Consider the following 13,786-nt stretch of genomic DNA (forward strand, 5'->3'; position numbering starts at 1 on the left):
CAGTTGGAAGTGTAAGATTAGGAAGCGGTAGTCTGATCTGGGGCACCTACGAGCAGTGGCAAGATGGCGGCGTTCAGGTGAGAGGGGGCCAGAAACCACCTGTGGTGGCTGGCCAGGCAAAGGACTCCTAGCGAAGCAGTGAAAGCAGGGGGCTTGGGGGCACTGCGGGGAGCGGCGGGAGTGCTGTGGGCTGGGGGGAGCGGGGGCAAGCAGCTGCCAGGAAACCCTACCTAAATTTCAAGAAGCGGGCGAGTAAAAAAGCACTTAGGGCACCAACAGGGGCTGGGAAACGTGGCCACAGCATGGGTGAGAGGAGGACGGGGGTCAGGGGAGCAAGGGGCAGAAGCCGGGGGCGGGCAAGAGGGAGGCAGGCAGGCAGGCAGGCAGTTAACGCCGAGGGGAGCGCGGCGGGGCCTGCGGGCAGGCGGGCCGTGCCGGGGACCGCGCGTGCCTGGAGAGGCCCTACAGGCGGCGGGCAGAGGCCCGGCGGGGCCGGGGACACGCACTGGCAGGATGGGGCCGGCAGCCGCCCCGCAGCGGCGAGGCCGACCGGCCGACCGCCGCGAGGAGCCGCCTCACGGGCGGCGGTTGGGGGCGCGCGCGGCGCTTCGCCCTGAGGCGGGCAGGCGGGGGAGGAGAAGGGCGGGGCGGGGCGGGCACAGCGCGGGGCGGGCGGCGGCGTGGAAGGCAGAGGGGAAAGGAGCGGGCGGGGGAGCAGGCGAGCGGCCTCCCGGGGGAGCGGCCCCCCCCGTCCCGGGGCGGGGGAGAACCGGGCGGTGGCGGGAGGAGGAGCGGCTGGCGGCCAATCGGCGCCGCGGCGCTTGCGCAGTGCTGGGCTGACAGTGGCGCGCGGGACGTACGGAAAAGTGTCCGGGAGCGGAAGGGGAGCGGTCCCCCCGCCAGCGCGTAGGTACCTCGCCGCCCTCCGGTACCCCGCCGCCCTCCGGTACCCCGCCGCCCTCCGGTACCCCGCCGCCCTCCCTACCCACACTCTCGCTCTCACGTCCCGTCCCGGTGCTGGCCCGCCGCGGTCTAGCGGGGCTGACACGTCCCCCCGGCCTGGCCTGGTCCGGCTCGGCCTTGCCCGGCCTGGCCCGGCGCGGCGCGGCAGAAAAGCGCCTCCGGGGAGAGGGGAGCGGCGCTGGGCTGCAGGCGTTACGGGTGGGGGTCGTATTCGTGGCAGATCCCCGGGCGGGTGTGCTGCCCGGTGGCCGCTCTTCAGCGCCCGGCAGGCGGGCTGGGGTGCTGCTCCCGGCGGCTCTGTCGCCCGTTTGCAGCTCCTGCCCGCGGATTGCAACCGCCTGGGAAGTTCTGCAGTATGGCTGGCTGAGAAGGTTGCGGTGCTTAAAGTCAGTAATTGGTTCCGCTGGATCAGGGGTATGATGGACAGGTACAGAACTGGCGTCAGTTGCGACCGTGAAGAGCTGCCCTTTTTGCACTTTTTTCCCCAGTGTTTTCTATCGTGTGAGGTGATTTTGATACCCTAAATTGAACAGACTTTCCTTAGAAACTCTTCTGATTTAGGGCATTCCATTTAGCTCCTTATTTCTGCCTTGCCAGCTGTGCTAACACACCTATACATAGGGTCCTGCTGTAAACTGAAGCACTGAAGTCGTTCCTTCGCTTAAGAGTTGCACTGCTGCTGCACAGCCGACTGCACCGCAGGAATGTGAATGAATGGGGGAAAGTAGGGCAGAAACTGTTTTCTTTTTTTCCTTGAGCTCATTTTTCAGTCAAACCTCTATATTACCGACCTCTAGCCACGGTGTAGACTGGTTTCTACAAGAACAGTATCAAAAACTGCCAGCAATGAAATTGAAAACTTAATTTAAAGTTTTAATTATATTGTTTGCATATTATTGTAGAACTTTGTGGCACCTGTTGCCTAGTTCTAGTTTTTCAGTATGTTGTATAAAATATTAATTCACTGATGTTAAGTACACAGTGAACTTCTTTTGGACATTATCTTCCTTCTTTGCTTTTTGTTTCTCTTTTTTGAGATTCCTGGGAAGTCAGACTTTTTAAATGGCAACTTCCAACTTTATGTCAGAATCAGCCATACAGTCATTTTCTGAGCTTTAAAACTTTAGCATTTCAGGGTTCCATAATTATCATGTGGGGTGTATTTACTGCTTCGTAGAAGGAACTTGAGCTGTAATGTTGCCTTAAAGTCATGGACAACTGGGAGTCTGTATTTTCATAGCATAGCTACTCTAGTCGCAAAATGAAGTGTGTTGTTGAAAGTGGCTCACCCATGCCTTGTAATGCATTCCTGCCTCTTATTTTACCCTAGTGCTAGTCTAACCTCATGACTAGTCAATTTAAGAGAGCTAAACCAGAAGAAAATGAACCTATTTTGGTTTTTGTAGTCACTGATGTGACTCCTTGAACAGGTTGTGATGGAGGAAGATGAAGTTGCACAAAGCGGCAGAATTGTGTGGCAGGGTATGAGACCATGATTGCCTTTCTTGGTGGTATCTCTCTATTTGTTAGTTTGATATTACAGTTAGTCAGATCTGTGTCCTCACTTGAGCTGAAGGATTATGGGGAGTTGTAACAATGAGAAACTTGTTTGAAGAAACACTATGAGTGTTTTTTAATTTATCTGTTTATTTTCTGAATCAGGTGGAAACAATGGACGATGACTTTATGGCTTCCTCTGCACCCCTCTTTCTCACTGAAAGTTTGGAGATGGCAATGGAAGTGGAGAATGAGAACTCAAAGCCGCCTTGTTTTTCCTGTGCTTTTGACAGCCAAAATGGAGGGAGAAGCTTCTCTGCAGAGTCTTATTTAGCAAGTGGGTCTCTTAAGAGGTATGGGGTTTTTTTGAGCTACAAATATAATACCCTTCTAAGATGTTCTTTCCACTGGTGTTTGGTGCTTCTAAATGCTGACGGGGTTTCCAAATCAATTTGTTCTTCAGCTCTTATGACCCTGAGATCAACTGGTGGTGGTATACCGAAGTGGGAAGGGCAATTCTGTTGGTACACTGCTTTGAACAGTGTTCTAGGTCTAGTTCCTAGCTTTGTGAACTTACTTTAAGATATTGTAAAGGACCTGTTACAGGCCTGTTAGGACACTGCAAAACCGGCCTGTTGGGCAACAGCATCCGAGACCCCTTAAGTTTCTGAGAAGGCTGCAGCACTGCTTTTTCCAGTCATATGCTCTATTCAGTGCTCGCCCTTTCTTTCTTTTCCACATGATAGAAACAAACCTTACCCAGATCGCTGGGACTGTGCTTTGTAGCTTTAAGACCATCTTTCTCAAAGCTCTGCCTTTGCTTGCATTCTGGATTTAAGGTTCAGGAGTCACATGCATAACAAGTAGGTATTTTCCATGAGATTCCAAAATGTTACTTTGGTTTAGTTAATATCTTCTTTACTGTCTGTGATCCAGCTTAGTTTTCTGTGCCATTTGCTGATCCTGCAGGGGTTGTCCTGTTTTTCCTACAAAAGCATAATCTTTCTGTCTGTCTGTCCTCCTGCCAAGCCTCATATTTTGTGTTGTTACTTTGGGATTTTTTAACCTTCATTTCTACAGCCTTTTCTGTAAAGCCTTAAAGGGAGTTCCACTGCGCCTCCCCCATTCCCTACCTTATTTATTATAATTTTCTTTTTTTTGGTTGGATCAGAGCACATTCATTCAAATTGATGTCAGGTAGAGGATTGAGGGAGCCTGTGTCTGCATGAACATATCAGTAGTGGATTCCACACTAACAAAGAAACATTTCATAACAGGAACAATTTCATGTGAACTCTCACTCAGGAGCTTGTATGTAGACAGGTTTCCCAGATCACTACAGTCATGATAATACTGTTCTCCTGTCGTTTATTCACCTTGTCTACTTGGATTGTAAATTCTTGGAAAAGCCTGCATGTGAGGGACTCCTCTGTCATTGTCTAGAACAGGAGTAACTGGGTTTAATTGCTAAAGGCTTCAAAACGGACGAATGTTTAGGCAGTTACCAAGTGAACTACAGGTGTTATGGGAGACTGAGAGAATTATTCAGCAGATTCTCTTTTTGCCTCTAAGAACTGAATTGGTAATAGTGCATAGTTCAAGAAGAATATGAATTTGGTGTGTGAAATGTAAAAAATGTGAAATTTTGTGTAATGAAAACCAAGTACTTGCCTAGTACATTTTTTTTTTAAATTTTTAAAAATAGAAATATTTCTTGCATATTAGTGAATTCAGTTTCATCTACACTGAAGTATTTTATGAAAAGCAGTGGGAAAATTCTGAAATAATTTGCTTTGATGCCTTTGTTGTTGTTTTGCAGCTTGCTGTGATTTTTTTTTTTTGAAAGCACATTCATGAAATATTTTTATATTTGCACAATTAGTAATGTTTTAACAATCTATACAGATGTCTGATTGTCTTCACTTTGAGTAAAATGGTAATTCTGATTTTATTTATTTTTTTCTTTAACCAGAGCAAAGGGTAGTCATGGCCTAGCATTAGTTTGTTATAATAATGAAGTCACATTTTGTGACCTTCATCAGTTCACCTGCCTAGAAGTGTGCTTTTATTAATGTGCTTTTATCAATGTGTTCTATATAAATATTATTAAATGTGTATAAAGGAGCAAATATATGTCCTAGCATTAGTTATTAGGCATGTGGTGTACACTGAGACAGATTCCAAACATACACTTAAAATGGAGCATGTTATCTAACGTAGCAGCCTCTTCTGTTAAGGACAGTCTGTATGTTATGTCTCTGCCCCTTTGTAAGGATGAAGATGCTTCAAGGCGGTAGCTTGTTAATTGTTACTTGTTTCTAAAATATACTGTGCTCTGTGACTATATCATGTTTTTATGCTCTTGAAGCCAGGAGTTGTCATGTTTTATGTAGTATATATTATACTGCTATAAAAGGTATAACAGTCCGTCTTTTGAGAGCACTGCTACTCCTTCCTATCTATAGTATACATGTTGCTGACATATTGATAAAATACCAGTGGTACATAAGCCACCTGCAGATATTGTATTCTATAGGTTTATTACTGGGGAATGTATGAATATTGTTGGCTCTGTTTTACAGGGTTTTGCTGAGACTAGATCCTTCTCCAAATGACTATGAAGATGATGTAGTGAAAATGTTTGGCTTTCAGTGGGTTACTGAAATGGCATTAGTTGAATCCTGTGGACTTCTCTTTGGATTACTTAGGTATGATAATGTTAGTGTATTTTATAATTAATCCACTTCTGTAATTATACCCACCTTAAGGATGTAACAAACTTTACAAGCTTTTGATAGTAAAATCATAAAAGACTGTGGGCTATGCAATGCATCCAACAAGATTACGCTGTCTATCTAACACTTCAGTAAGTGATGGATAAGACACAGATGGAATTACAGGAAGAAGTAAATTTTGTGTCACAGATTTTTAATATTACGTGACTTATTATTAAGTTTCTAAGCAGTGTGGTGCATACCTTAGCCATCACCAGATAAAAATTGCTAAGTATGGTTATTACAACAGTGTTGTGATCAATTTAGAAGACTCTAACTTCAGAATATATGAATAAACTATATAAGATTTCCTTGAATTAGATTGTGCTACCCATATAATTAAAGTTGTCTTTTGAAGATTTTTAAGTCCTTTTTTGGTGCATAAAGAAAAGTGGAGGTTAAAAATCAAATACTGTAAATGCTAGATGCAGCACTTTCTTCAATTGTTTGGATTAGGGTAGCTTCAGCAATCTCTTCAGATACAGTTACTCAGTGTTTGACTAATTCAATGTAGATGTTTAATCTGGTCAATGCAAATACACAGATCACCGATAATCCTCTTTGCTACTGATAATCCTCAGGATGTACAGCACATACAGAGAGTGGATGGGAGAGGAGCTTTTGTGATTCCACAAATATATGTGATATACTCCATCATTCCTTTGATTGTAGTGGATTCTTCCATCCCTTTAGGGTGTGACCAAGGGCATGATGTGAAACATCATTAATAGCGTCTGGCATATTGAAACACGATGGCAGTATATTAAAACCAGTATTTTTTAGCTTTGCTTGTTTGATGCAAGCTTTGACTTCACTGTGATTTAAAAAAAAAAAAAAAATTAAAAAATCTGATAATGAAGGAGATGGGAGGATAACTTAGTTAAAAGAAACACTATCACTTTCAGCATTTATTCTGATCTGTTTATTGACTGTTTATTAATATAAAATCACTAGGCAGTAAGACAGCAATGTAGTTGATCTGTTGAATTAAATCGATTTTTTTTTCTGTGATATAAACTGCTCTGTAATTGTAATAGAGATGAACATTGGGCATAATATATTTTATTGTGGTTTTTAAGTTATTCAAGCTATACATGTTTTAAAACCTACTGAACTGGTAGGAATAATGGATTTCAGCTAACTCTTGGCTATGAGAGTTTGGTTGCTAAGCTGTCTTTTGGTGTGACAAGTCCCTCTGCAAAGATATTCTCTCTTTCGGTTCATTTGTTCAGTCATAAAATGGAACACTTTCATTTATAGACCAGTTGACAACTGAAAGTAGGAAAACTCCCTTTTCCATTGTAGAAATCATATGTGTTAAGTACAAGTTATAATGATTCCTGAGGACAAGGTGGCTGTAAATAGTTCAATTTATGAAGTACGGATAATATCTATGTTTAAATACATGCTTACAGAAACCTAGTCTTTTTTAATGTGTCTGTAAATATTAGATTGTTATTTAATGTTTTTAAACATTTTAATAAATAATATACAGCAGAACTGCAAGTTAAAAACATTAATTGCACAATAAAAAGAATTCTTACCTGTGGTTTTTTTTATGTGATTGAAGATGTGTAAGTCAAAATGAGTAAGAGCTATGTAACCATTTAAGTGGGTATATTAAGACAATATATCTTTGATTGATTAATAGACAGAAGTACCAGTTTAACTGTCAGGATATTTATTTCCAAATCAAATGATTTAATGATTAACAACCATGAGGATCAATATTTGATGTACAAATGCAAATTGAAATTAAAATTACTTATTTAACTGATGATATCTTTGTTATGCTTCTCATGCCCACTTTGTGCTTTTATTTTTTTGTCTTTTGTCAATTCAGTGGAAAGTCTGTTTTTTGTTTTTTTTTTTTTTTTTTCCTGTGTGGCTCCTTTCTGACTCTCTCTCTCTCTAACCTTCACCCTCAACAGCCCTCTTTCATAAAGTCTTCCTGCTTTAGACTTCCTTGCTTTCTACATGGTTGAAATACTTGAAAAAATCATGCAGAAATTCAGCTTTGATTTCAAAAAAACAAAAAAAAACCCCACAACCCACCTAAATGGCTGAAGGTAATCTTGAGTAGCTGACATGATTTTATCCAAGGAAGGAAGAGCTAAGGGAGATAATTTTAATGTGTGCCTGCCCTTTAATAGGCAGGTTACGATCCTTGTGGGCACTTCCTAGTTTTCAATTTTTTTTCATAAGGACATTTGATCTGGGTTGGATCCAAGTATCCTGTTTTTGAATCCTTCAGTAGTTGCTGCTTTGACTGTATAAGAAACGAGGCAGAGAGCTCCTTCCTCAAATTATGCGGCATTTTCTTTCAAAAGTCTGTCTTACACAGTTGCACTTTTCATGTATTCAGTTCAGTACCATGTTATCTCTGTGGAGGCTACTTGAAGACCACTTAAAAATAATAGTTGTTGCAGAATGTGGCTGAGTACTTGCCTATGTTACATCTTTTTTTAATTTTCATTTGCAGTGGCAGTTAGCAGCTTCTTTTAAAAATGCTCTGTCTCCCCTCCAAAACTGAACTGAGTTTTAACTTTTCTAGAGACACTTTGTCCTTTTACTCTACTGTACTTCTTGCTGTTTGTCTTTTGTGCTCAAGTTAAGCAGCAGACCACCCTAAGCAGGAAAAGCTGCTGACAGAATTTACTAGTGCTCGTTCACAAGTGAATTAATTTAATGTATATTGAGTGTATGCCATGAGGGCTAACTTTCAGGTTTATTCTGTGGTCAAATATGAAGTTGAGTTATGCTTGTGGAAAGAGCACTTACAGGGAATGGCTTTTGGTGTTTTTGTGTGTGTGGTTGTGTTTTTCCTCCCTCGATATTTAGCTAATTTTGTATTTGTTGTTACTGTGTTCAATGTTTTAAAAACAAGCAAATATTCTATCTGTTGTCATCCCTTCACACTTGGATGTGTCTGTTGCCTTCCACTACTACTCCTTCCTAAGTTACATTTCTGTAAGCTTTTTCAGAAATACAAAGCAAGAAACACCTCTCACCACTCTCTGTTCTATGTAGACTTTAATAAAATGTAGTTAAACAACTTTTACCTATTATAAATATCATAAACCTTTGTATTCCTTTAATTAGGCAACAGATATACAGACTGGAAAACCTAGTACAAATGAGTTCATCTGATTTTGGTAAGTTTAACACATTTAATTTGACATTGGGATAGGTATCTGACTACCTTTTCATTATAGAAGTATATTATCACAGATTGCACTTGTGCTTTGACTCCTGACCAAGGGCTCGTGGATTGTGCTGCAGAACAGCGTATAACCAGCATAAACCTGCAGTAAGGGTACAAATATAGGCAACCAAGTGATGTAAGGTAGCATAGGCAACCGAGTGATGTAAGGTAGTGTGAAAATAGATAGTGGAAATGTTGTGAGTCAGTTTGGAACCAGATCTGCCTGTATACTAGGTGCACAGGGTAATCCCGACCTTACTGACCTTAGTGGGGAATTTCGCATTAATTTGACTTGAGCTAAGATGTCACCCCTGAGGTAGAATTTGGCAAAGCTATTAACTCGTTTAATTAAAAATGGAAAGTTGCATCAAAACTCCCAATAATTATTTTAATTACAAAGGTAGTGGGTTGGGACTTTTTTCAGTGTTCTCTTGGCTTACATTTAAACAAGTCAGTTATATTTGCTTAGTTTAGAGTTATTTACAAACTTAATTTGTCTTTGCAGCAGGATCAATAAAATGGGATCACTACAAAATGCTTTGTTTCAATTAAATACTAAGGCATGAGAAGCAGTATGTTTCTGAAGGATTATTGCAGCCTTGGGCTTATTGTAAGTTTGAAGGCTGAATTACTTAGCAAGTTGAGAAGTTCAGTAATTACTCAGAAATAAACTGTAGTATCTTCTCATTACAGATAAATTGCTAGTTTTCTAAGAGTACGAGTGAATATTTTTACATATTATTTTGGTTTGATATTGTCATGCTCTGCCATTTAAATCATTTGTGTGAATTTATCATCAAGCTTCTCTCATATGCTTTTGTTGATTGTATCTTAAAAGTCTAATTTTGCTGACATTTAATACATAAGTGGAAATAGCCTTATTTTAAATTACATTTGAACTTTTATATGGTAGCTGGACTTCTGTAGTTCTTCTTTCCTTAAATTTAAGCATCTGCTTGGTTCTCTTCTCTGTATCCTGTTCTTCCTCTTGTCAAATAAGCTAGTAAAATAAATAACTGTTGAATTTTATGCTTTGCACTAGGCTTTCTTTGTGACTTAGAGCAAGTCACTGATACATCTGTGACTTGGTTCCCCCTTTATACAAGCAGATTAGTAGTAGAGGGATGTCGTGAGGATTAAAATATTTAAAATGGTCAGGTAGTGTGATGTTAGGTATTATTGATGTCTTGGATAAATGCACTGTTGCCACTGTTTAAAACTCCAATTTAGAGTTTTAGCTCAGTAAATCTTTGTTGTGCGCATGTGTTTATACAGATATCAATATCGTACATTTAATTTAATTTCCTATCACTCTTAATGAGCTTTGGAGACTTGATACTGGGAACTGTGTAATGTGGAAGCCATATAAAATCTTTTCTTATGCTCTGTGTTGTTTTGTCTTTTTTTGAAAATGCCTGATCTGTTCTTAACACTCTACTGTTCCTGTTTTGTTCCACTTATTTCATTGTTCAATGATTTATGACAGTATGTAAAAGATTTTGTAGTGAAATACTGTAATATAAAATTTTGCTTAAACGGAACTTCTGAAAACTTAGCATAAAATATTTGTTATTACTACAAAGCAGCAGTAATATCTATAAATAATTCCTTTAGAACAGAGTGATTTAAGGCTCTAAACCTATGGTTCATTACCATGGCAGACCCCATGGCTTCTTATGTGGTGGGGGTAGGCTGTACACTGGAATATTATGGTACTTGTACCAGTTGATTTGCTTCACTCAGTGAGTGTTGTTGCTCAAAAGATGTTGAGATAGCCTTATATGCACAAAACTTTATTTGTGGGGTCCATAACAAGTGGCATATGTGAACTTCAGGGTTACCTGGAGGGGATGGGGGAAACAAAAGGGAGAGAGAGAGCAACAAAAGGAAAGGGAAGACTCCCCAGTGGCCAGCTGGGGAGAGGAGCAAAGACGACTGCCTTTCCCTGGACATGCAGTCCAGTGCAGCAGATGTCAAAGAGTTTTTGCCACGCATCTCCTCTAGCGCGATACACTTTCATTGGGGCCTGCTCAAACTCCTTATTTACTGTTCCCATTTATGATGCTCTTAACAGTGATTGGCATGTGCTTAATCAGGTACAAGTGTTGCAGGCTGACTGGTTGCTAAGCATTTGCATATATATATTATTGGGCAGTAGTTATTGGGTATTTAAATGACTACATCTGCTTTGTTATGCACTAAGTTTCATCTTTCTCTAATATAAGCTGAAAGCTACAAGGCAAGGTGTGGGAATAAATAAGGAGTGATTCTCACACCAATGGCAATAGCTTCCAATGAATCTCTGCTGTAATGATGGTGTTTGAGCTTGCAGGTGCAAGATAAGGAGGGTAACACCATGAGAACAGCTTCAGGGAGCAAAGGAAAGGAGACACATAGCTGCAATAAGTGGCTGAAAGAATACAGAGCTGCAAGTGAAAGGCAGGCTATGGGATTGTGAACGGACGACTCTTAGCATTACACATCTTAAGGCACTGTGCAACAATGTGATGCTTCCTAGGAAGAGAAGTTACAAAGCATGTTTCCAAATAAGTCCACCTGCTTAAGTCCCCCAAGAGAAAAGGATGCTGAGAAATGGTTTCACACATGTCTTTTCTGAAGGTGTCTTGGAAGCAGACAGGGAGCAGGGCCGTAGGACTGAATGATTTCTTCTAGCACTGATTGCCTGCCTCTGCCACCTTTCCTGAGGGACTGGATGCCTTCTTTTCCCTCTATATCTGGATATGTGATAAGATGACAAATGGATCCCTCTGGCAAGAAGACATTTAGAAGTGGGTGTCTGCCACCAGCCACCTCCCAAGCTGTCCTCAGAAAAGAGGGTGGCTTTCCAGTGGTCTGGTTTAATTACTATGGAGAATGCATATGTTACATGAGTCACAGTGTGGGCACATCTTCTTTGAGCTATTGATCTCTTTTACTTCAGGTCAAGCTGCGAACTTGCACTCTGAAGCAGAGAGCATCAGGCGTCAATGTATTGAGTTTTTGCATTATGTGAAAGTTTTCATCTTCAGGTGAGATTTGCACACAATTTACCAACTTATGTACTGAGCTTTGTGTAGCTGCTTCTTATCCGTTTTCTGATTGTGTGTCTGTGTATGTGTGCTCAGGTATCTGGAACCCCCTAAAGTGGAAAATGACGGAATGCTCCATCCATATGAAGAACTAGAAGTGCAGTTACCATCAATGTTGGTGGAAGAGCTTCATGCTTTGACCATGCACATTGGTCACCTTTGTGAACTCCCTAGTAGTGTCCTGGCAGCATTTACTATTCAACATCAGGCAAAGGTTAATGTCTTTTATAATTTTAAATTTTTTTGTGTAACAGTACATATTCAACTTGATAATTTTTGGCTGAATAAGAATCTTTCTTCAGGCTGCAATTAAAGTTAGACTTTATATTTTGGGGTTTTTTCCCCTTTATTAACTAAGTGCCATCCCATACTTGGCAACACAACTAATGAGCTCTGCATTTTCTGTTGTTCTTTTTATTTATGTATTTATTTTTATGTTTTATAGCTTTTAGAATTCTTCCTGCACTATACAAATGATAATACCAATTACAGGTAGATAAGCAGGCTTGAATTAGTGTAGCATGTTTAAAAAATTCCTTGGTGTTTGTTCTTAGTAATGGTTAGAATTTCTGAGCTTTCCAGTAGGAGGGGCACTTTTTAAAAAATACATTCTGAAATCTGACTCAAAATAGGACAAAATCATGCATATAAAGAAGAAATGTGGAGACGTGGAAGTAGGCACTGCAACACTAAACACTAGTGAAGTATACACCATTAAGATTTGTGCATATAATAACAAATGTTTTCAAATCTTTCAGAAAGAAAAAAGGAATTTCAGTATTGTATAAAGGTTATATTCAGGTTGTATAAACTAGTACCTGGAGAGGAACGATCCACTGAGGAGCAGCATTTTGCATCTTTCTGTTCATTTAGCTTGTCAGTAGGGCCACTGTTGAACTGATGAAAGAAACAGTAATTTCAAGTAAACTTTAAGGAAGAGAATATTGAAGTTTTGGAATTACTTTAAGAGCACACTTTACTTTAGCGTTTGTGTGCTACCTAATACTTGTCTGGAAAGGAAAGGATAACTAAGGGTGTTGTAATCTGTCAAGCTTGAATCAAGACATTGTGTTTAAATTGTAGTTTAGATCAGATTAAAGACTTTGCGAACATCCTTTACAGACAGAATTAATTGTCATGAAGGTTTTTTGTTTGTTTTCTTTTTTTTCCTTTATCTAAATGTTGGTTTTGTATGTTATAGTGTATTTGATCATAGATACCCATAATGTTCACTGCAGGCAAGATGTATGCCCATCTTCATGTGCCTTAGTACAATATCCAGAATTCGCTAAAGATGTGTTAAAAATAAATAAATGTGTGTATTTCTAATCACAGGTCTTTCCCCCGTCATGGCATTTACTACACCTCCACTTGGATATTAATTGGCTAGTATTGGAAATTCTTCATGTACTAGGTGAAAAAATGATGAGTAAGTATGCAGGGTTTTTTTCTTGAACTTATTCTTGTACATATGACTTGCCTAGATTTCTCATCTTAATTTGTCCAGAATCATTTACTACTTTTGGTAGTTTTTAAGCATAGCTATATTTAATAAGGTAAACTCAAATACGGTGAAGGGAGGTTCTTTGTGAATCTTCACGTCACTCAAATTAAATGAAATAGTATTAGGAATTTGTTCTATTAAAACTTGACCCAGATTACGAGGTTTGTTCTCAACTGATGCATACAACATACTAAATATTTAATAATATACTTTTTGACATGGCAAATAAAAATGCATTTGCAGAGATCCAAAATGCATAACAGTGAACAGCAATTTGATGAAAACAATGTAGGAAAAGTATCCAGGGATGGACCAGAGCAAAGAATCTCAGAACAGAGAATTTGTATTGTTAACCATATGCGACACTAAGAAAATACTGGACAGAAGAAGAAGCCTCAGTCAGAGGAAGTTGTGAAAGTACAGCAAGAAAAGGGCAAGGCAATACCTTTTTTTTATTTTTTTTTTTTTAAAAAAGCTTTAAAAGGGCAAAAAGTAGATTGATAAGAGTAAGCTGTTCATAGAAGCTAGATAAAAAGGTCATAGAATGCAATTGAAGAACCCAACTTCAAAGTAGTTCAGTTTGAAGAAGAATTGTTAAAATACAGAAGAGAACTTTATTTGCTTTGTGAGGATTGTATCTATTGTTCATGTCCATGCTAGCAAAATAAATCACAAAAATGTATTTTCTTCTGTAATCATTGTGTCACTACAACCAAACCTCCTCCCCCCCATTATAAATTATCAATATAAGTTC

The 13,786-nt window shown here is 39.8% G+C and overlaps 1 protein-coding gene across 2 annotated transcripts in view; it reads left to right on the forward strand.

Moving 5' to 3' along the window:
- Nucleotides 1-2,631: 2,631 nt before the first annotated feature.
- Nucleotides 2,632-13,786, forward strand: part of MMS22L (MMS22 like, DNA repair protein) — a 94,652-nt gene continuing 83,497 nt past the window's right edge. For both annotated transcript variants that reach the window (XM_050893818.1, XM_050893817.1), the window contains exons 1-6: nucleotides 2,632-2,813; nucleotides 5,043-5,168; nucleotides 8,337-8,389; nucleotides 11,381-11,468; nucleotides 11,565-11,742; nucleotides 12,864-12,957. In XM_050893818.1, the coding sequence (XP_050749775.1) occupies nucleotides 2,635-2,813; nucleotides 5,043-5,168; nucleotides 8,337-8,389; nucleotides 11,381-11,468; nucleotides 11,565-11,742; nucleotides 12,864-12,957 (718 nt within the window). In that variant the 5' untranslated portion in view covers nucleotides 2,632-2,634. The remainder of the gene's footprint in view (nucleotides 2,814-5,042; nucleotides 5,169-8,336; nucleotides 8,390-11,380; nucleotides 11,469-11,564; nucleotides 11,743-12,863; nucleotides 12,958-13,786) is intronic.

The sequence above is a fragment of the Gymnogyps californianus genome, chromosome 3 (assembly GCF_018139145.2).
Source record: "Gymnogyps californianus isolate 813 chromosome 3, ASM1813914v2, whole genome shotgun sequence".
NCBI lineage: Eukaryota > Metazoa > Chordata > Aves > Accipitriformes > Cathartidae > Gymnogyps > Gymnogyps californianus.